Source organism: Bicyclus anynana, chromosome 16 (genome assembly GCF_947172395.1).
Source record: "Bicyclus anynana chromosome 16, ilBicAnyn1.1, whole genome shotgun sequence".
NCBI lineage: Eukaryota > Metazoa > Arthropoda > Insecta > Lepidoptera > Nymphalidae > Bicyclus > Bicyclus anynana.
The window spans coordinates 2,401,673-2,425,666 of record NC_069098.1 but is presented as its reverse complement, the minus strand read 5'-3'; the positions used below and the strand labels follow the sequence as shown (position 1 = coordinate 2,425,666).

The 23,994-nt window shown below is 34.2% G+C and overlaps 1 protein-coding gene across 1 annotated transcript in view; it reads right to left on the bottom strand.

Moving 5' to 3' along the window:
• Positions 1-496: 496 nt before the first annotated feature.
• LOC112056905 (connectin-like) overlaps positions 497-23,994 on the bottom strand; it is a 119,727-nt gene continuing 96,229 nt past the window's right edge. Inside the window, exons 2-3 of the mRNA XM_052886193.1 lie at positions 3,620-4,658; positions 497-2,527 (exon numbers count right to left, since the gene is read on the bottom strand). Of these exons, the coding sequence (XP_052742153.1) occupies positions 2,052-2,527; positions 3,620-4,649 (1,506 nt within the window). The 5' untranslated portion in view covers positions 4,650-4,658 and the 3' untranslated portion in view covers positions 497-2,051. The remainder of the gene's footprint in view (positions 2,528-3,619; positions 4,659-23,994) is intronic.

The window sequence follows — 23,994 nt, the reverse complement described above, 5'->3', positions numbered from 1 at the left end:
CGCCCTTTGAAGGCAGAGGTCATATTTACTGGTCATCTACTATATAAAAATAAGTCGGGTTTTCCTTCCTGACGCTATAAATCCAGAACGCACGAACCGATTTCCACAGTTTTGCATTCGTTGAAAAGGTCTCAGGCTCCGTGAGGTTTATAGCAAAGAAAATTCAGGAAAAATTTCAACATAAGGTAGAGGTAGGGTAGGGTACGGGTAGGGGTAGGGTAGGGGTAGGGTAGGGTAGGGTAGGGTAGGGTAGGGTAGGGTAGGGTAGGGTACGGGTAGGGTAGGGTAGGGTAGAGTAGGGTAGGGGTAGGGTAGAGGTAGGGTAGGGTACGGGTAGGGTAGGGTAGGGTAGGGTAGGGTGTGTATTTAAAAGTTTACATCGAGTTTCACGCGAACGAAGTCGCGGGCATCCGCTAGTATTTACTAACAAATAAATATATGGGTTTAAAATAAAAGAATCACATGTCCTATATAATTTTAATACTTAGGTATGTAAACAATAGTAAATATTAAATAAATCTTAACTATAATAAAATCCCATCAACTTATTTTAATATTACTATAATATTTACAAAATAAAATACATTTACCTCCCATATCAAAACAAAATATTTACATTAATTTTATTTTATAATATACTTAACTATATTAGCAACAAGAAGAAATATATGATTTTAAACAGTTAGAATTTTTTTTTCCTTTTAGAAATATCAAAATCAACATTTAAATTAATATATTTCATACATTTACTTACACTTATATCACATTTCTTTACAAAATCCTTATTTATATTTACAATACTTACAGAGTAATTTGTTTGTCATTTTACGAAGATACTTTTTATAGTTACAGGTAATGAAATGAAATAACTTTTTTCTAATAAATTCATCATTACGTCTATTTGGTTTGAGATTCATAGGTACTTATTTATACTATAGCAAAAATGTATTATTACAGACAATGTTACCTTAAATTAATTGAATTATCATAAATCAGTAATTACATGGTCAAGAAAGACCGTTTTGCTTTGAATGTAGTGTTATAGTCGAGGAGCCGAAGAAGGGATTTTTGGAGTTACTCGAGCGCCGCAGATGTATGTAAGGGACTATATCTTGCACGGTGTTGAGTACCTCCACCAAGTATGCATCCTAAATATTTGGTGGGTACGTCTAGGGCAACCAAAATTAAAACTGACTTCAGAGTATTCAACCAGCGCGTTAGATTAAGTTAGTTAATAGATAAATGGCGTGCATTTCGAAAAGCTAACGAGTAACTTAAAAGAATGGAAGGATTCCAAATTTAAAAAATAAGACCCGTGTACTTTTAATCTTGAGCCACGTTTGGGGTTTATTTCTTTTTCATTTTGAAGGAAATAACCCCCTATATAATTGCTAATATTTTTTGACCATTTTAGTAAGCCGAAGTAATAAAATTTGTCTTTAAAGTCTATAGTTCTTCTCCCCACTGCTGAAAGCTAAAAAGTATATAACCACTTATTGTTCCTATCATCTAATCGGTCCCTATGACCGTTTAGTAACTGCTTTAGCATCCTGGGCTACTATGAAGATTGTAGACCAAGTGCGTTTGTACACAAACTTGGTTCTTTTCGTTCTTCAGTTTTACACACCAACTGTGTTTGTCAATTGTTTGTTCTCAAACGCTTGTCTGTACTCTCTACCACTATATCCAAAGCCAAATATAGTTCAAAAAGTAGACAAACTAACTGAAAATCTAAAAGAGTTCAGTTACTGAGTCATGAATCACGAAGTCGACAATATTTTATATAAAGTCAGTCAGACCAATTGAGGCGACGTGAATATTAAACTTTCTGAATACCGCCGTTCATTGAATACGCGATATAAATAAGAATACAATGTAATGTGATACCGGGCTTAATTTCTAAGTATTTCACTGTCCTAATAAAAAACCAATTCCACATTGACTAGAAATAAACGTAATTTAAATAAATAATTTGAAATTTTTCGTATTACTTCATGAAATAAGATAACGTTTGAAATTATCAAAGATACTATTTTTAAATCTCATTATAGTCAAGTTACCAATAAGTATAATAATAACACAAAAACTAAATGATTTCTATCAAAACACAACGTCGATGAAGATTGTATCAGATTTCTGTAATCTTTAGCTTCATTTTGTGATGGATAAGTGTACGTACGATCCGTAACGCTTTTGACTTCAGCTGGGCATGGGAGTAGTTCTACTGGTATCTGTAACAGTGTCCTTTCATTATCAGCTTTGATTTTCTTCGGCTCATCTAGGTAATTGTCTTCAGCATCATCACTCAACTCATCTGGAGCATCCAAATCATTCCTTATCTTTTCCATTTCCTCCAAATTATTACTTGTACTCATTCTTTCATAATAAGTGAGATGAGAACTTAACACCGGATCAGAGTTAAATTTGCAAATGAAATTTTCTAAAGACGTCCTCACTTTAATGCTTTTCGCCTCATGCCGGAGTTTGTGCATCCATGCCAGATGGCAATCGCAGTCGAATTCGTTTCCTGCAACAATCGTGCCTTAATTAATCTTTAATTGAACTAATGAACCCCCGCGTCGGATACCAAGTCTAATTGACTTTTGTACTGTATTAAAATTTCAAGAGGAGAAATTTAGAAAATGGGAAAGTCTTTCAAATAGTTGTAAAAGATATTCCGTTTATTTGGAATAATTAATTTCGCTTATTACTTAAAATGAGAGCGAATTTACACAGCTAATTAAATGGAACATTCCGTTTAATTTGGTGGAATTTCATCTTAATTCTGTTTAAGGTATATTTGAAAAGGGAGGCTTAAACGATTTTATATGGATTTTAGAACGTAAATGAGTAGTTTACTCTTTGAAATAAAGAAGGCATGTATTTTTTTAACGAGGTTTTGCTTTACTTATTACGAAAACTAAGGAAGAGCATCGGTTTGATGGTCTTATTTGAATTTTGCGGCTATGATGATTTGAAATTTTAAAATCAATTAAAAAGGAAAAAAAGTTTATTTGATGGCTATCTTTGGCCGCTACTTAGTTTCCCAGAACAAAACCACATAAAAGGTTTCATTTTAAATATATAATAATAATATGAACATGGTTAATGTTAGTTCATTATGTCTGTTATTTATATTACTTCAAAATTGTTAGCATGCAAACAATGAAAGTACCTACATAATAAAACCACACATCTGATGTTTGCATGATTTGAATATTAAAATGATTTAGCTGTTATCACATTTAAAATATGACTATTGTGATGTATTAGTTCTATTGTTGTATTAATAATAAATTGTCTAGTGGTAAAATATGTTGTTTTAGAAAAATCAATAGCTACGTTTGTAGTACTTATTATTCTTTGTTATTGCTTTCAATTAAGCAAAAAAGTGTGGTAAAGTACTTAGTTGACAATAGTCCATTGAGGCTTTCTGCAGGCTTTCCAGCCAAAACGGTATTGAGGCTAAAAACTTGCTAATTTCGAAGATAGTACGTACCTATTGATTTTCATTTATATTTTTTTATAAACTTGATTATTTTAATATGATGATATCATATCAAACATGCATTTCTCTACACACATTGAGCTGCTATTCATATCATTCTTGTATACGTACCTTCCAAAAATATGTAGCTTTTCTGCATTTTCAAATTGTCGTAAATAGGCCGTAAGTTTTCCATTGTGAATCTTTTTAGCTTGTTGTGTCTCAAGTCTAAGGCTGACAGTCCTCGAACTCCTTCGAACAGTCCATCAGTTAAAGTAATCAACTTGTTGTGACTTATGCTCAACTTTTTCAACTGCGACAATCCATCGAATGTTCTCTGAGCTAATATATAAATCTCGTTATAGTCTAATGACAACTCCTGAAGGTTCCACAACTCAGTGAATGTAAAAGAATTAAGCACGGCTATTTTATTTCTTCTTAAGTCTAGACGTCTCAAATTAGCGAGTCCATCGAAACACTCTTTTTTCAGTTCACTTATATTATTCCTATCCAATTCTAGTTCTAACAAATTAACTAGATGCCGAAAAGCACCGTCTTCTATGACACTTATATTATTACTAGTTAAAAATAGTTTTTGTAAGGCTGGTAGTTCATAGAACGTGTCTGTTTCAATCTTTTTCAACCGATTTTCATCTAACGTGAGTATTGTAAGATTGGGTAAATTATAAAAAGCATTCTTACTTAGTACAACTATTTGGTTTTTAGTCAAGGTCATCTCCTGTATTGACGTTAAGTTAACAAAAGTGTTGCTCTCAATCTTGAGTATCGAGCTGTACTTTATGCTAAAGTGCTTCAATTTGCGTAAGTATCTTAAAACCTTCGTTGGCACGAAGCTTAATCCCCCGTCCGCCCTAACGTTGAAAGCCAACGTTTCTATATTTGTCTGCGAAGTGAAACTTGGCCATAAAGGATCTGTCTTGTCTATACCACCGTTGAATACCCAGCATTCTGTTTTAATTGCCTCGTTTATTTCGGGGCTGTTTTCACAGTAGCAGTGCACTTTGGAGTCTCGATCGCTTATATCGCAAATGTTGGTGGTAGTTTGAATAATTTTCTCCTTTTGCTTCCTCCTGTTGGCGTGTAAGGAGTCTATTGCAAACAGCAACAGTAGCAAGGCAGCGGGTATCTTGTGAGCCCGCATACCTTCTACCTGTAACAAAAAAAATATTTTTGATATCAATATTTGACAGAAAATACTTTTTTTTTTTTTTGGAATAAGAGTCTGCGACAACTGATATAGAATTATACCTTATTGGGTTAGTTAAAATTCATTGCACTCCTTGCATTTCTATCATGTATGCCCCTGGTGTGTATATGTAGGGTAGGTACTATAATATTTGTCCATGACCATATGGCTCAAACTTTGTGTACATGGCGAGTCGGACCAAATTCCGACTTTTGACGACCTCTGTGGCGCAGTGGTATGCGCGATGGATTTACAAGACGGAGGTCCTGGGTTCGATCCCCGGCTGGACCGATTGAGATTTTCTTAATTTGTCCAGGTCTGGCTGATGGGAGGCTTCCGCCGTGACTAGTTACCACCTTACCGGCAATGACGTACCGCCAAGCGATTTAGCGTTCCAGTACGAAGCCGTGTAGAAACCGAAAGGGGTGTGGTACTTCATCCTCCTCCTAACAAGTTAACCCGCTTCCATCTTAGATTGCATCATCACTTACCATCAGGTGAGATTGTAGTCAAGGGCTAACTTGTAAAGAATAAAAAAAAAAAAATTACAAACGTTAGTGGTTTTCATTACAAGACATTTTCCAGACTTCGGTATGACCGTTAGCAAATATGCCCCAGATAAAGTTGTCCGACAGTGTTACCACTTAGTTTGCAAAAATCGACTCTTAGATTGTAGATATTTTATAACAATATAATTTAAAGGTACACAAACATACAGAAAATTTGAGCACTATGTTTGTGAGCCTAAGGATCATATTATACCCTCTGGCTTAAATACTGCGAGTAGAAGGTCAGAGTGGTCCATAATTATCTTGACCCAAACTTAAGCACAATTAATTTCAACAGGCACCAAAAATATGCAAACCAAGTCGTGGCCAAGTCGTTAGTCCCAGAAGCAGTACAGCATAATAAACAGTACCCTTAGAGGTATAAAGTAGGCTTAATTGAAGATTTTTAACGGGATCTAATTAAAGCTTTTAATTGAAACACCTTAAAAAACAATGAGAATGCCCCGAACGAGAAATGTTTTCTTTATTACCCAGGTAATTACCTTTTTATTTCGGGTCTGTATTGCTAATGAATCTGTAAAATTGTTAGCAATCACTTATTAAACACTTACAGGAATTTTATACACATAAGTACCTACATTTTATAATAAAATTATATTACAATACGCTCTCCTGAAAACACGAGAATGTTTTTTTTTTATTCTTTACAATAACACTAATGTAAAAACTTAATATGAAATTTGTAACTCCGAATTGCTGCTACGGATTACAAAAATAAAACAAAATATGAAAAAACCGAATACCTATGTCGGAACTTAAGACCTGTTCTTAGCTGTACAGGTTAACACCACTGGACCAAAAAGCCTATTTATCGAGAAATGATATAGGCTATGGATTTGCAGTAGATAATGCTACCCTTACTCGTTTTTATACATTTATTTTTTTACTCCCCTTTATTATTCTTATAATAACTATTATTATAAGAAGATATATTATCCCCGTATTCTTACGAAAACGGGAACCACGCGGGTGAAACTGCGAGGAGTCAGCTAGTATAGCGTAGCTCGCTGATATTAAAGCTTTCTATAGCTAAAATAATTTATAAAATCCGTACCTACTGTGATTTAGGCTTGAATAAAACGAACGAAAACAATATTTAGGGTATTATAATTAAGAACGTTACTTTTCATACAGTTTTAATGTGCCAGTAAAGCGCTGTACTTACAGAAATCGACAAACATTTCATTAATCATGCACAAAAGAGGAAATTACCATAAACCTTTCGCGTGCTTTCAAATTATGAGGTATCCGTACACTCGTGAAATTCTCTCAAAACCTCAAACTGCTGATTGGCAGTTCTCTTATACACCCCCCTTTTGATTGTTCCCTTTAACTTGGGTAGTTTCGGAGTTAATTAACGGGCCATTTCCGAGTTAAATAGTCGGTTGATGTGCAAATTTACTGGATTTTGTATAATTAATTGAGTTGGACAAAACTGTGTCGTTAGTCCAGCTCGAACTTTGTGCATTAGTGAGATTATTACGTGGAGGGTCAACTTCATACTCGGAGTAAAGCTGGGCTTTATGTTCTATTTCAAATATGTTAGTTTTTTTTTAAATGAATATCTAAATACTAAGAGGCTAAGACCTCTTCTTTACACATTCCCACTAACTGAAAGAGTGGCCTCCCTTTAGTGCAGTGGTATAAGGGTTTTCAACTCAAAAAAAAAACGACTTGATATGGATTTTTTCCTACCGGTTTGAATCTCGAAATAAATCTTGTATTAAGGTCAGTACATTGTAACAACATAAAACACTAGCTACATTTCTGGGGTAGGTAGGTACTATTACAAGAATGTACCTAACTTATTTTACCTAGCATTAAACCAATTGTTTTACTAATCTAATCTATTTAAAATGTGCACTAGGGTAGGCAAACATAGTTACAAATTATGACTATTCATTATCAACCCGTATTCGGCTCGTTGCTGAGCTTGAGTCTTCTCTCAGAATCAGAGGCCCAATGCGGATTGACAGACTTCACACACGCAGAGAATTAAGATAATTCTGTGGTATGCAGGTTTCCTCACGATGTTTTTTCTTCACCGTTTAGACATGTGATATTTAATTTCTTAAAATGCATGCAACTGAAAAGTTGGACTGTTATCACAAATCCAAGGTTATCACGGTTCTTATATCTTACGGCATATACCTAATTATGTTAGTACAATAGGAAATTTCTTGCAATAAAAAGTTTGTAATAAGTCCTTACAAATTTGATGACATATAACATTTTAATCACATTGGAACTGTGAATCAAATATCATAATCGGCTAAATGTCCACATTACCGTCAGATTGTGCTTAGATCGTAAAATCCGATGGTATTAGGGCGACCTAACCCGTTCATGTAAAATGCAGGGCATGGGACGCATTGCGACGCTGTGGTCCCCGTTTGCCTAATATTAGAACATGCTTTACTACGAGTAGTTAGATGTTCTTTTTTTAAAATTTCACTACGGAACTGGAGGTAAATAGCAATATACTACCCACAATACTAGTAATGTAGAAGATAGGGTTAATAGCTCAACGGTAAATGGAGCCAGAGTCACGCCGAAAGATCACTAGCTCGCTCGTCCACTGTACCGGACTATAGGGATGATGACAGTTTTTTAAATTGTATATAAATTAAGAGTATACTAATAGTAAAGCAATTTTGTAAAAGTAACAGGGTATCTGCGATCATTACTTTCGGAGCTACAGGGATTTAAAGAGTCAGATTTGCGGCGCTGCCGCGGATCCCTGAAAAACGCCCCATACAAAATGGCTCGAAAAAATGACGTCATAGGCATGTAATGGTCGTTAGATTTGTATGCGCGTTCAAACAAAATTACTAATATCTTTGTTATTTGTGCGTTTATCTTTATAGTTCATATATTAAAAAATGTCACATTTAATGTAAGAAAGCTAAAACTGTATGAATTTTCATCTAATTACAATAAAAAAATTTTAGTAGTTTTTGAAATTTTATAATCTCATTTATTTTGCAAATATCCAGACAATCTTTGCTTTTTATATATAAATTAGTTAACATTGACCCTATTTACCCGAATGTATCATAAAAATCAATATATTCAAACCTAGTCATCATCCCCATTGTCAAAACGGGAATATTTGTTGATCGCGCGCTAAAACCATATATGCGAATCCGTGCACAAAAAAGACACACAAGAGGGCGCCAGCAACCAAAAAACGTCAAAAGAAAACCATACACGTCAACTTCTACGCGAACAAAGAAAAAGGACAATCTTACAACGTGTACAAAAATCTAGCACGTATCTAATTAGTCAAAGTATCAAAGTAGATACTTCCAAGTGTTACAAATTTGTAGAAAACGAAATAAACTAGTTAAAGCAAAAAGTATAGTTTTTTTTTATGTGCAAACGTACATTTGCCATAATTAAAAAGTATGGCAAATATTCTTTGTATTTTTTTAAATTATTAATGAAAACATACAGTGCAATTTACTACCAATTATTCTAAAAGGTATTTGTATACAATCATTCTATTTCAATGCATAACATAATGAATACAATCTAAATATTGCCTGTGTTTTATAATGGTATTACCAAAACATGATTGAGTGATATTTATTTAGTTTTTAATAAATCGGTAGTCCCTAGATTACCCTGATGAAAACAAAATCTTTTTCAATTTCAGAGATTTGGTATAATCCACATTAATTATATTTTGGATGAAATTAATTTTCCATTAAGGCAAGGTAAAAATGAAATTCGGTAAGGTAAAGGTAGACGAAAAGGTACCTAAATACTAGTAGACTTAATTTTATTTATTAAGATTTAATGGTAAATAAGTTTGCACTTTCTGCTCGTCTTATAATGTAATATATAAGACTTCGTCCGCGTGGATATCAATGTTAACTTTCAAGCCCTATTTCACCACTTAAGAGGTTTAATTTTAAAATTTTTTGATTCACATTATATTTCGAATTTTTTTATGATTTATGAAAAAAATTTCAAATTGTAACTCTAAAAATGAATGATTTTCCATACAAAGTTTCAACCCCTATTTCACCATCTTTTTATTTTATTTTTGCAATAAAAAGTATCCTATAACCTTTTCCATATTATGGTCTTAAACCGTGTTAAGTTTTATTCGAATTTATATCGAATTTATTCAGTAGTTTTAGAGTGATGCCGGAATAACAAAAAAACACGGACAGACAGACAAAAAATAATAAAAAAATATATTTTTGGCTTCAGTATCGACTGTATAATGCCCTGCAAAAAAAAATTTCAAAATATCTTCAATTGACGGCCCCCGTGGCGCAGTGGTATGCGCGGTGAATTTACAAGACGGAGGTCCTGGGTTCGATCCCCGGCTGGGCAGATTGAGATTTTCTTAATTTGTCCAGGTCTGGCTGGTGGGAGGCTTCGGCCGTGGCTAGTTACCACCCTACCGGCAAAGACGTACCGCCAAGCGATTTAGCGTTCCGGTACGATGCCGTGTAGAAACCGAAAGGGGTGTGGATTTTCATCCTCCTCCTAACATGCATCATCACTTACCATCAGGTGAGATTGTAGTCAAGGGCTAACTTGTAAATAATAAAATATTAAAAAAAAAAAAAAAAAATGTACAGAATGTACAAAATGTACAGAATTCATATTATAAGTATAGATTCTAGATGGCGCTGGCATTCGTTATGCCACGGTAACGTTTGATGTTACAAATGGTATAAGTAAAATCTCAGATTGCGAATAAATGTGTAGATTTCGACCAGTCTTATGATAAGTATAGATAGATAAATTAATAAATGTTCCCTGTTCAAAACACTAGAAGTTGTGGTGCAAGTCTAAAACACGCTCATCGTAATTATCTAAGGGGTAACTTTTATTAAATATGAATAGCGGTAGTCTGAAATCTTCACAACATCAACAATATTAAGTCTTGCGATAAACTTTGCATTATAACGAAAATTTCCACGTTGTTTAATAGAAAACTAACTTTCATTCCAAAATATTCTTCATAAAATCAATCTTTCAAACAAATATTCAGTTTTAAAGATCATTTTACTTTGTCATTATTTAAATAGTTTCTAACTTTCTGAAATATACTTGTGATACTGCAACAGAGAAGTTAAATTCACCTCAACTTTAGCACAAAAGATTTACATTTACATCAAAGTACCTACTCTGCCATACTAAACTACGGGTCATTACGACCGGCAGATGCCTATTGCGTGTCTGCATTTAATCGTACTGTAAACGGGTTGAGGCATTCTTATATCATTATTCTTCTTTTCATTTTATTTCTTTCTTTTAATTGCCTAATTTAGTGCGTAAAAATCCTACTGAATCGGAAATCAAAGGAATTATTCGTTGTAACAGCAACATGTTAGAAATGATGCCTATAAGTTACGAGTATTATTGGATAAACTACATTATGTTAAGCTAGCAAACATACCGCGGTTTCGCTAACATAATTCCCGTTTATCACTCACAAATAATTCACAAGAATTTTCAAAATTGATTAATTAAATAGCTAGATTACTCCTTAGAACCTTACAAAGTAACAAACTTTACCTTTTTATATTATAGGTATCAAGTATATATTAAAAACAATTCTTAAATGTTGTACGTAGGTAGGAATTTTTATAAAAAAATATTTTAAATATTTTTAAAGTTAAAAAAATAAAGAAATTATATCACCCAGTATTGTTTGAATGCCTTACACGATTTTTATAACAAAAAATAGCTAAAACAATTCGGGCCGTGTCGCGTATAAAATAGCCAAACATCAAGCCCGGCGCGGCCTAATACCGAGCATCGGGGCCGGAACGACCGGAACGTCGCATTGCGTCTGCCGGCCTGCATTTACTATGAACGGGTTAGGTCGCTCTAATATCATCCGATTTTACGAGCTAAGCACAACGTGGCGGTAATGTGAACTTTTAGCCGACTGCGGGGTTTAGCTCACCTAGCGCTGAGGCGCTTTTTGATTAAATGTCTATAATTTTGTACAGCACTGGCTGACCGGGCGAACTTGGTACCATCCGCAGAACAATTTTATTTTGAAATATTGGACAGAAGCATGCGTTACTTTGCGGAAGTTCATCATGATTATATAATGATAAATTTATTTTGCTATCATCCGCGAAAATTCGGCGAACCCATGCGACAACGTCACCCAGGTCCGACAAAATACTCTCTACGTACGTTTCACCCCATGTTGACTCTACAACGTGCAATTGCAAAAGATTTGACTTTTGCAATTGCACGTTGTAGAGTCAACATCTCCTGAGGATGCTCCGGTTTTGGGGTGAAACGTACGTAGAGAGTATTTTGTCGGACCTGGGTGACGTTGTCGCATGGGTTCGCCGAATTTTCGCGGATGATAGCAAAATAAATTTATCATTATATAATTTTATTTTTTACTTTTTAAGACTGTATAATTATAATCAGCGAACAGTAAAACCAACTGTGGTTTATATTGCACTTGATTAGGCTTAATATCTATACTAATATATAAAGCTGAAGAGTTTGTTTGTTTGATTGAACGCGCTAATATCAGGAATTACTGGTCCGATTTGAAAAATTCTTTCATTGTTAGATCGCCCATTTATCGAGGAAAGCTATAGGTTATATATTATCCCCGTACTCCTACGGGAACGAGAACCAGTCGGGTGAAACCACGCGGCATCAGCTAGTCATATATATGTATTTTGTAGAATAATAAATAAATAATTATATTTCTATGGTACCACCTTTTGAAATGATTTTATTTAAAGTATATTTATCATGATTATTTTACAACATAGCAATAATCTGAAAATACATTATTATCAGTTTAATACGAACTTGGATGGTTTTTTAATGATTTAAATTAATTTGAGGATAAAATATTTCATACAAAGTTACCAATTTTTTTAATTTTATTTAAACCTGACAAACATCGTAGGCTGTAGAAAAAGCCGAGAATTATGCCTTGTTGACCCAGTGGTTAGCCTAGGTGGCATCGACGAGGGTCTGGGTTCAAGTCTTGGTTCGCGCCATGAAATATTGAGATTTTCTTTCTTTCCATAGACCAGATTTGGAAAATTGGCGATACATACCATCTCAAAAAGTACGTTCCCGATCATTAATTGTTATTATTGTCATTACCACCTGACAGTGATCGTTACAAGAGTAAGCCAACCACTATGTCCACCAATCCGTATTAGAGAATGGCGGTTTTTAGCTCCATCCACTCCCACAAGTAAGCCCTGGCCCCCATGAGGGCCAACTAATTTATTTTTATTTATTTGATTATTATTTATAATATCAATTATTATGTCAGCAGTGCGTTAAATAGATCGGGTTGATGACCTTTATGTACATGTTTTCGAACGAATGTTGACATTGTCAACGAGAGAGACCGATTTGTTTGTTTTTAGATATTTACGTTTCGCGTTATGTACGCGCGGGAAATAAATCGAGTACGAAAATAATATTATTTTGAAATAACCAGGAAATTGTTCGAAATATTTTCCAATGTCCATTTTGACAAAATGTTTTTATTTATTTTATTTCAAGCGAATATTTTAAAAGTTTCCTTTTATGATTTTTTTGAAACAGTTGTCCAAAAAATATACGCGTATTTTATTATGTATCTAACCAAAATTCATGTTTTGTTTCAATATTCATTTTGGTATCTATGGAATGGTCATCAACTTCTTCATGATAAATTTTGTTGAAGAGGCGTTGGTCGCAGAAAAAAGTCCTGGCAGTGGTAATCGCTGGTCGCAGAAGACTATTAAAAAGAGGTAAAGCTTCGCGAGTGCTGTTTTGAGAAAAAAAAAAGAAGAATTCCCGAAGCTGAAAGCCAATTTACGTTAGAAAGAAGAATATAAAAAATAATATTGCATGAGGATGCTCTGGTTACTGAAAGAACGGTTACGTAGAGGGTTTTTTTGTCAGGTCTGGATTGCGTTGCCACTTGGTTCCGACTGATTTTCGCAAAAAATAAATCAATTATATTCAACTAGCGGACGCCCGCGACTTGTGCGTCGTAGCCTATGTGTTAATCCATGCTATAATATATTTCAACACCAAATTTCAGCTAATTCGGTTTAATAGTCGAGGCGTGAAAGAGTAACAAACATTCATATTATCAAAATCATCAGTTTTCGCAAATCTCGGGAAACCATGGATTTTTTTAGGATAAAAAGTAGTCTATGTGGCAAAATCTATTTACATTCAATTTCAAATTTTAGCCAAATTGCTTCAGCAGTAGCGGCGTTAAAGAATAACAACCATCCAAACATCCATACAAACTTTCGCGTTTATAATATTAGTAGGATGTTCATAATAAATTTCCGAAAATTAATGTCTACTTATATTAAATTACTAAACTCCGTTTCCTAGTTTGAGTAGACATAAAAGTTTTACATTTTAATGTTGAATTTTTCAATATCGTCCAAAAGTATAGTAGCATGACGAAAGTATCTCTTCCGAGATGGTTTTATGGCTTATAAAATGGCTTCTACAACGCCAGACGAACAATAAAACGTATAACAAATTTCCGCTAGAACAGAGTGTATCAAAAAATGTTGTAAATTCAATACGAAAGTTATGCAAAAATCGGTTTAAATCAACAAAGTTTGCAAAACTATACCAATAGTGGATGTATTGCTCAATAAAAGTAGAACTTATGTCATATGAATGTTAGTCGGCGCATGTATTACGAAACACGATGTGATTTATGCATTGCGACTGTCCCTATTGTTTTTTGTTTTACTTTGGCAGTAAAATTGGGCCGTAAATCCTTAAAATTGTAGTTAGTTACTAAAAAAACTACCATACACCTTATTTTGCATTTAGTATATTACTGGCTGCGACTTATTTCAGGGAACAACAGCTTTTCAACAGTAACGGTGCTAAGGATGAATCGCAAACATACTCTAAGAAAAAAATGTGGACAAATATTTATTTTTTAACACGCTTTTATTAGCTTCACTTTTAATGTATGTACGAGGATATTTTTTTTTTCTTTGATTATCGAGGGTTTGTTCAATATTGAACATGCCACCCTCAAAGGAGCCACATTATAAATTTTGGAGCCTAGATTTGACCCACTTCCCGGTCTTCCATTAGGGTAAAATTTTGCACACGCTCTGAGTTCTGAGTTGTTCGGCAATACATGACTAGCTAATAAACGTCATTACAAATCCAATATGGCGGCTTCCCCAAGATGGCGGACTGGCTGTTTGAAATCCACCCCCATGACATAGATATCAAATGAAAGGGTTTGACTTACAAGATAATAGAGGAAAATCGTCAATATTTTATAATTTCAGTAGGATTAAGTTTTATTGAACACGTAGCAATTCTTGCTGTACAGCGGTAGTTTAGAAGCTATAAAGTTGGACGCCATTTTTATTTCACAAACGAAACAGCCCAGTCTCGTGTTTATGTCATGTACGCGGTATGCGGTGTTCTATTTGAAACCGATTCAAATAAAAGGCCATATAAAAACATTTTTTTATATTTTACATTTAAATATTTTAAGTTATTTATATTTTTTTTTTCAGAAAACGATGATTTCGTGCAAGTTGATAATAATATAAAAAATTAAACAAATACAAGCAGCTTTAAACTAATTGTAGCGCTATACCTTATACGTCGATTGTCATTGCAATTGATTGGAAACAAATCGATTGAATGGCCGTAGAACTTTGGTTGCTTTGAATTTTTTTTTACTCTCTGGGGATTAGCTGACCTCCCTACCTCCCCTGCCTGCCTTACCCTTGAACCAATTAATAATAATCTAAGAAGTTGTATTTGATATTCTTAAATGGATACGAGAGAAAATCCATTTAAAAATACAAAATGCCGATATTTTCATCAATGAACAATGACTTGATGAAAAATTTTTGTCGTCTTTGTATTTTTGAGTTACTTAAACTAATAAATATTTTGGGTATTTTTAATAATTTCTATACATATTAAAATTTTCTTAATAAAATCATTGAATATAATTTAATCCCCCTCTCGTTTATTACTTGCCGTCTCTTTCAAGGTTCTCCTTCATGGAAACTATCATTGTAATTGACGTAGCTATTTTCGATCATTAACCATCATTGATGATAATGATAATGATGATTTTCACTAAGGTAAAATACCACTAGTATTCATGTCTGTTTTCCTCTATCAAAATAAAGCTTTAGGAAAAAAGTTTATAAAATCTAAATCCCGCTATCAAATATGGCTTTCAACTTTTGCCGGGTATTGATTTACAACAACAACGTTCCGACTTTACAATTGTTATCCAGTGAGATGTTAGTGCCTCTACAGTTAATTTAATTTTTTTAATAATCTTTAATATTATAATTTTTTGAACACTGTCCATTATTTTCTTAATCTAATTATACCTATATAAAATTGTACTGAGTGTCAACCACAACAAAATCCTAAACTTTCTGTTAACCTGGTACTTTGTTTAACGCTTTTTTTATTGGAAAAAATTGGTCTTGTATAAATTTGAAAAAACAATTCTAACCCTTAAAGCAGGAAAACAGGCAATGGTTGATTGTCTTCCCATTAGACCATTGGCACCGCCATCAAAGTTGATCACTTTGTAGATAGAAAATATTATAATGTTTCGTGTTTTTGAAGTGGTTAGAATTTCATTTTTTTAATAATTTATTATAGAAAGAGCATAGATATTGTTTAATCGTTATAAATCATTGCGACCCCGAATAAATAGGTTTGTGGTTTCAAATACATAATATAAAAAAAAAAAAATTGTTTCTAAGGACTTCCAGAATATGCTTGTTTTATGTTTTCATTGACGCGACTAATAGCTAAACAAGATAAATTAAAGCGTAAATAGGTCGTAGGTACGAGTAATTAAATTGCGGAGAGTTCTTCATTGCCCCTTAACTTTGAAATATACGTACTTGTATACAGGTTGTTTCAATATGTAAATAAGTTAGAGTGATTCTTAATGGAATCTTTTGATTTAATTATTATGCATTTTGTATTCATCGAGGTTTTTTTTTATATTGAAATATTATTACGTTGATACAGGAACACGGCAATATTTTATAATTATTTGAGCTAAATTGTTTAAATGCCTTTTGGAAAAATTGAGCCTTTTCACTTTCGCCCTCAAAACAAAAAATATAAATCCAGGTGCACTATTTGCTTATTTAATTAATTCGTTCGTTATCAACCCTTATTCGGCTCACTGCTGAGCTCGAGTCGCCTCTCAGAATGAGAAGGGTTAGACCAATAGTCTATCACGCTGGCCCAATGCGGATTGGCAGACTTCACACACGCAGAGAATTAATTTTCTCTTGTATGTAGGTCTCCTCACGATGTTTTTCCTTCACCGTTTGAGACATGTGATATTTAATTTCTTAAAATGCACATAACTGAAAAGTTGGAGCTCCGGAATCGAATGCAGAGGTTATCCACTGGGCTATCACAGCTCATTTATTTAATTAGTATTAGATATCTTTCAAAGTATTAAAAAAATGCATGTATAAAAAGCCTTATATTTACAAAATATTTTAGTTTTAGGTTACGTACTCATAAATTTAGTCAGGTTCTCGAGCCTAATCTGATACAGAATCTCCCGATGACCTTGCTCATGCGAAAGGGTCCTTAAGTCCTTCGGCAAGATTTACGCCGCTGTATAATAACATAAACAATAAACAATCTTGTCGGTGGAAGCTATTTTAGCTAGGGAGCCGGTAGATGTAAAGTAGGATTTACTTTTTCATTAAATTATAAAACATTTAATTGAATTTAGCCAAACATTTTCGCAGCTTTTATGATGTTCAGCAAGTTCGCCGAGCTTATTAGCTTTGCTTTCTTTTTTAAATACAAAAATATACCTTTTTCTTATATATTATGTTAATGTAAAAAAAGTATCCAATGTAGGTAATGTTAAATAGAAAAAAAAAATTTCAAGGTAAAGGCCTTCTTTCCTATGGAATATTAACTCATTAGAACGTAATTGGGTTGGGTACAATATTACGGATTATGGTATGATTTTTTTTTATTCTCTACAAGTTAGCCCATGACTACAATCTCACCTGATGGTAAAGGATGATGCAATCTAAAATAGAAGCGGGCTAACTTGTTAATAATAGGATGAAATCCACACTCCTTTCGGTTTCTACACGACATCGTACCGGAACGCTAAATCGTTTGGCGGTACGACTTTGTCGGTAAGGTGGTAGATGGCCACGGCCTAAGCCTCCCACCAGCCAGCTTTGCGCTGTGATTCAAAATCTGTAGCAACAATCAGCTTGCTACTCGCTTACTCTCTGTACGAACTACACTAATATCCACATTGTTACATGTTAACTTTATTAGAATCTGCTCCACTGCTGAATTTTACTGCTGCTCCACTGCTGGTAACAGAGTCGCTACTACTACGTGGCAGACATAACTTTTAAAGTTACTTGTATGTACTAACTTAAACTAGGCATTAGTTAGAAAAAAATAATTTTATTTGATACTGACGATCGGAACACTGGCTCGCAGACTACCGCCTTAAGATGTTCAAAATTTACGGGGTTGTTTTTAAAGCATGAAACAATATTAATTTATTTTAATGAAATGGTGATTTATGAAAGTTATTTTAATTAGGTACACGAGTTTATATATTTTAATTATTAAAGCTACAAAGATAATTTTCTTGGCAATTAAATGGTATTTTTCCAAGATTATTTTCGATTCTAAAAGTATTTTCTAAGAAAACTTTTTATTAGCATTCTAGAAAACTTAAATAATAATGTTATTGTATACTTTACTACAATAGAAAATTAAAAAAAAAAACGTTCAGGCAAATCTTGATCGAAATCAAGATTTTCCGGGCCATTTTCTTGATTTTCTCATCAAAAAGCTCATCACATCAAGTTTTGCGTAATGATTACGTAACCGATAACTCTCTTTTTGCAATTTCGCTTTATGTTATTAAAGTAATACGCCGAGAGGGCGCGAGGAACGATCCCTCGAAAAAAGCTCTTTCTCAAAGTTTCGTCAAACAAAAATAATGACGTTGGTTTGACAACCTGACTGGCTTCATATTCCTTAATGGATAAATTATCATCATTATGTACTATTATAGTCATTACGTAAATTATAATACGAGTTTGCTGCTCTGCATTGTGGCTCGAGAAAAATATCTTTTACAATTAATGGGCTATTCAAATATTTTCCAATAGTTTCTGAGATAAGCACGTACACTTAAACATATGTTTTAGAACAAAAAAAAATGTGAAATCCTATTCATAGAAGCACATAACAGCGCTTAAGCTAGATATTAAGATTTAGCTATTATAAACTTACTCCAAATATAATTAGGAACACATTTGTGCAGTATAGACCAGGGGCTGTGAGGTATTGAGTGTACATAATTCGAGGACCGTATCCGCATAAACCAGGAGGTTTGTTGGTCCATTACACTACCTCCTTTGGTGTCGAGAGTATGGACGGAACAAATGGTTTGTTTAAGTTTTAATGCTTGTTTTATTAAGATAATCCAATTATTTATAAAGACATTATCGAACATCTTGGAACTTGTAAGAGGCACAAGTTGATTCTACTCGTACCTCCGACGATTTCTACTCTACATCGTACCGGAACGCTAAATCGCTTTGCGGTACGTCTTTGACGGTAAGATGGTAACTAGCCGCAGCTTTATTCCTACCACCAGACCGGAACTGAGCCAATTTAGAAATTATAAATCCTAAACTGGGAATCGAACCCAGATCGTGTTGGGGATCGTTCTATTATTAGTGCCAAAGAGGTCGTCAAAATATATTCTCCATTTCCACTTTTATAGACCGAAGGGTCGTCACAGTAGGACAATAGTAGATATCTTTTTTGATATCGGATATAGATTGGTAAAGATCATTAATTGCACGCAACGTCGGAGTATTTGGTCGACACCCGAGCGCTGGTATAGAATTTCCCATTGTTTATGGAAGTTGATTGAAAAATACTCATGGACCAGGAAACTCTATGCCACATAAAGGGAACAGATCGCATGGAATGTCAACATTGGCCGGCATTTGAGATCCCTTTGTGTTGTGGTTTCGGGCCGTATTATTATTACTAGGATGTAATATTTGATCCCGAGCTAGAGTGGGTGAAATGTTGAGGTTTTAGGGATCTGTAACATAAAAGGATGTATAATGGACCCTACTTCTTACCGACATTTTTTTTTTTAAATAACTCCTTGACTAAGGGTTCATCAGACTAAAGTGTAACATCTGAACTTAAAGAAGGTGCATGTTTAATTCTGATCTTGTCTTTCTACATGACTTCATATTGACCTCACTTTATATAAAGTATTTGGCCAAAGCGAGATGTGAGCTAATTTAAAAGCTAAAAAACTGTCTGCGTAAAATATTAAAGAAAATTCGAGAAAGAATGTCATGCAATCACTTCAAATATGTAGGCAAAAGAGCGTGTCAAAACTAGACATACACTTAAAAAACATAATTTTCCACACTCGGGCGAAAAAGCGTACAAGGATCGAAGAGAATAAATGCGACAGTGTTTATATCCAACCATGTTTCAAACAAAATCCCTTGCGCATAAGGACGAGAATCGTATGCAAATAGTCATGTAGGTTTCAATGAAGCGTGGAGGCAACTACTTTAAAATCCTTTCCCGGGCTGAGACCGAGTTATTTTTATTCTAAGCACGTACGGCCTGTTGAGACAGACATTAGCTAAATCGCTGGTAAAATTACGGAGTAAACGTATTCCTTGGTATTCATAATGCAGTACAGTCAACAAAAATACACACATTCGTATGTATTCTTAAACGGACGCCATGAATTTTCGGACGCATGTATGCCATTATTAAATGATCCAACTTAGAATGTGAAGTTTAACATGGAGACATAAAAACCCACAATTCAGAGTTTTATATCAGTCATAAGTCATCATCATCTTCATCTTCTTCATCATCAGCATCAACATTATCATTATTATCAGTAATATAATAATGATAATTTTGATGCTATAACACCAAATAAATGGGACCCTGGAGCAAAACATAGGGTTCTTTTTGACCCTATGTAAACGGGGTGAAATAGGAGTTGATAGTTTGTATCGAAAGTCCTTCATTTTTAGAGTTACAGTTTTAAAAATTTGATCATGAATTAAAAAGGAAATACGAAACATAATGTAATTCAAGAATTTTTAAAATCCAATCCTTAAAGTGGTAAAATAGGGGTTGAAAGTTTACATTGATTTACACGCGGACGTAGTCGCGTGCGTCCGCTAGTACTTCTATAGAGTTGAATAAACACATCCATCGTTCTGATAGTTTTATGGCAATATTTTGTAAACTACACCAGATCATGAATGCTAAAGCATGTATTTACTCTGTAATTTAGCAGCGATTTAACTAATGTCTGTCTCAACAGGGTGTACGTGACTAGAATAAAAAACCCTGTCTCAGGCGAGGAGGAAGTTTTTAAATAGTTTTCCTTTCGTTTTATTGATACTAACACAGTATTTTAACTGTGAAACAAAGAATTTTATTAAAAAGGTTTCGCTTTTAGTAGTTCTCAGGCCCAAGAAAAAAATATGTATTCATTGGGCCCAAATTTTGTGTGTATATTTATAGCAAGTCAGACATAACATGAACGTAGCAAACCATGATGGTATGGCGTTTTCCTTACAAGCCATCTTGCAGACTTAGGCGGATCCGATAGAAAATATGCCCCCAGAAATGTACTTACCTACATCGTAGTAAAATTTTCAGGGGGCATATTTATTGACAGCCCACCGTTATGGTTCGCTACCTTCATAACTGTATCCGAATCCCCATGAATATCGCATACACAAACTTAGAGAACGTAAGTCATGAATAATGTCTTGTTCATAGGACCAATGAGGATGATGAGAAGATGTTGTAGTGAATCCTTTGCTGGCGTTGCGGCTAATTTGTAAGATCTGTTAACTTTTGCACGTCAACTATGGCAGGATATGTGTTTAAATATAATATACGACCTATGTAAATGTACCATATTCTGTCGAAATAAAAAATGATTGATTGATTGATTGAATGATAAGAGCAGTAGCGTGTACAGAGTTCTTTACATTCAGGCTATATATGTTTCGATGTTAAAACGGCATTATTTTTTGAATAACCATAGGTCCCGTCTGTTAAGATGGGACGGGGATAAGCAATTAATACTTCAAGTAAATAGCAGTAATAAACAATAGCTTAATAACGCTTTTTTTTTGTTTTGCTAACGTTCCTACAGACTGCGAATTAATACTACCTACTATATGTATATTATGAATAGAATTTATTAGAAAGCTTATATGAACCCTTATCTTACATGAAAACAAAGCATGAGTCAATACAACGTCGAGTAAACATAATAATGAACATTTCCTAATTTTAAACTCCAGTATAAAGCGCTTCAAGCATTATAATATTGTCAAACATTGTGTAACTTAAGCAAAATTTCTCATAAGAATCTCTAGGAACTCGGAACTTGTGCTTTGTTGTCTATCGAACCTTATTACGTGCGCCATAGAAACGAAAATTGCAGGAAAAATGGCTCTATTGTGCCATACGGCGCATGTTAAGCATGTGGGAAATAGAGTGCTCTGAAGGGCCCTTTAGAATACGTTGAATTTTTCGTTTGAATTTCAACTTTGTTTATAAAGATACTAGGTTCAAAATTGCACCTTTTGACGCTGCTTCTGCATAAGAGTGCCTTTACAGTCGTGGAAAAGTAATTCCTCAGAGAATGTAGCGAGTATAATAATTTTAAGGCGCACCCTATTTGCGTTAATGACTTGCGAAAAAGTTTTTAATGTCGCGTCAACTCGCAGATTTTAAGTACGGAGTTAGATGTGGGCGCTAAGAAAATGTTTGCTAACAGGAACTTCAAAACTTATTCCTTATCGCAGGAGTAATCTCGGTAGCTTGGTGTGTAGCCATGTGACACGTCTTCTCTTTCTACGATCGCAAACGCTTCGAAAACTAAACAAGTGTTTCGGAATGACAGATCCGATCGATAACTTGATCACGATTTGTCGATAGCGAATGTCATTTCTATACATTTTTTATTTAACTACACGTTTGCGATTGTAGAAAGAGAATCGACGTTTCACATGACTACAGGTCCTTATTAGCTACCGAGATTTCTCCCGTATAGAATACTTACTGCATATTGTTTTCAAATATTTTTTCTCCTAATAACCACTGTTACTTAAAAGCTTTAATCTCATTTTTATCTTACCAAACTCATATGTTTGGTTCAAATAAATCATTTTTTTAATTTTAGCGAGACAGCAATTTATTTTCATACATTGGACAAACCTAAAACTCGATATACGAATACGTTATTTTCTGTTTTAATTACGTGTCATACTTTAAAAACTAAAATAACCTGTTAGGCATAACAATTACACAATTTTCAACAAGCTTTTTTAAACTGGAGTGGGAAAAAAAATTGGAAATCGCATAAAGGTTTTACGATTTTTAGCCATTGCTCAAAGCCTTCCCATTCAGGGTATTTTCAATTCTTTTCTATTTTCCTATTGTTGCAGCTTTTAACTGTTGTAGACTATTCCGAGCACATTGTAAATAGCACCCATTTTGTGAATAGCCTACCTGTATTTTGTGTGGGCATCCACCGGATTAAAAAAATACAGTTTATTCAATTTCTTCAACGGATATTTTACTGTCTCTTTTTTGATATAAACGAGTACTTAGCAAAGTAGGTTTCCGTATTCGGTATATATGTTTTTATGTGCATTAATTTAATTAACAAATTAAAATTAAATATCACGTGTTTCAAACGGTAAAGGAAAATATTTTAAGGAAATCTGCAAACCAGAGAATTTCCTTAATTCTGTGTGTAAAGTCAACCAACCCGCATTGGGCCAGCGTGGTGGAAAATTGGCCTACCCCCTCTCATTCTGAGAGTAGACACGTGCTGAACAGTGAGCCGAATATTGGTTGCTACTGATGACGATGATGTATGTAAGAATAAAAAAAAAATTAAATCGCATTGCAAAATTACCATTGCCCAAAACTCACAAATTCAAAAGCTTAATAATTGTTACAAATAACAATATTTTAAATGTAGTGAATGCAAACGCAGAAAATATTATTTTTTTCATAACGCTTTGGTAACGCGTAACATTAGTGACAATGGGCGGGCGGCAAAATGGCCGCCCTTCACTGTGAAAGCGAAAATTAATGTTCGCTTTTTTTGCAACGCTTTAGAGAGACGCTAATAATTTTGAAGAAATAACAACGGCGAAACTAATTTCATGTTGGTACTGCTGATTTAAATTTCGATATAACAACTAACTCGCAACTGCGTCTGTGTGAAATTGAGTTTTATATAAATACTGCGGGAACTCCATGATTCCCGCGTATGTGTATTATGAAGTCTGCCAATCCGAATTGGGCTAGTGTGGTGAACTATTAGGCTACCTGTCCACCAAAGCGGACTATGCTACTCCAGAGGCTTCGGCCGTGGACTTCGACCGGGACGCCAAGCGATTAAGCGTTCCGGTACGATGTCGTGTAGAAACCGAAAGGGGTGTGGCTTTTCATCCTATTCCTAACTGCCTAAGTTAGCCCGCTTACATCTTAGATTGCATCGTCGCTTACCGTCAGGTGAGTTGTAGTCAAGGGTTAACTTGCAGAGAATAAAAAAAAAAATCGGTTGTCCGTAAGTACTCTGTAAAGTCGGTTTACTGACGATAGTTGAACGTGACAACGCCATAAGA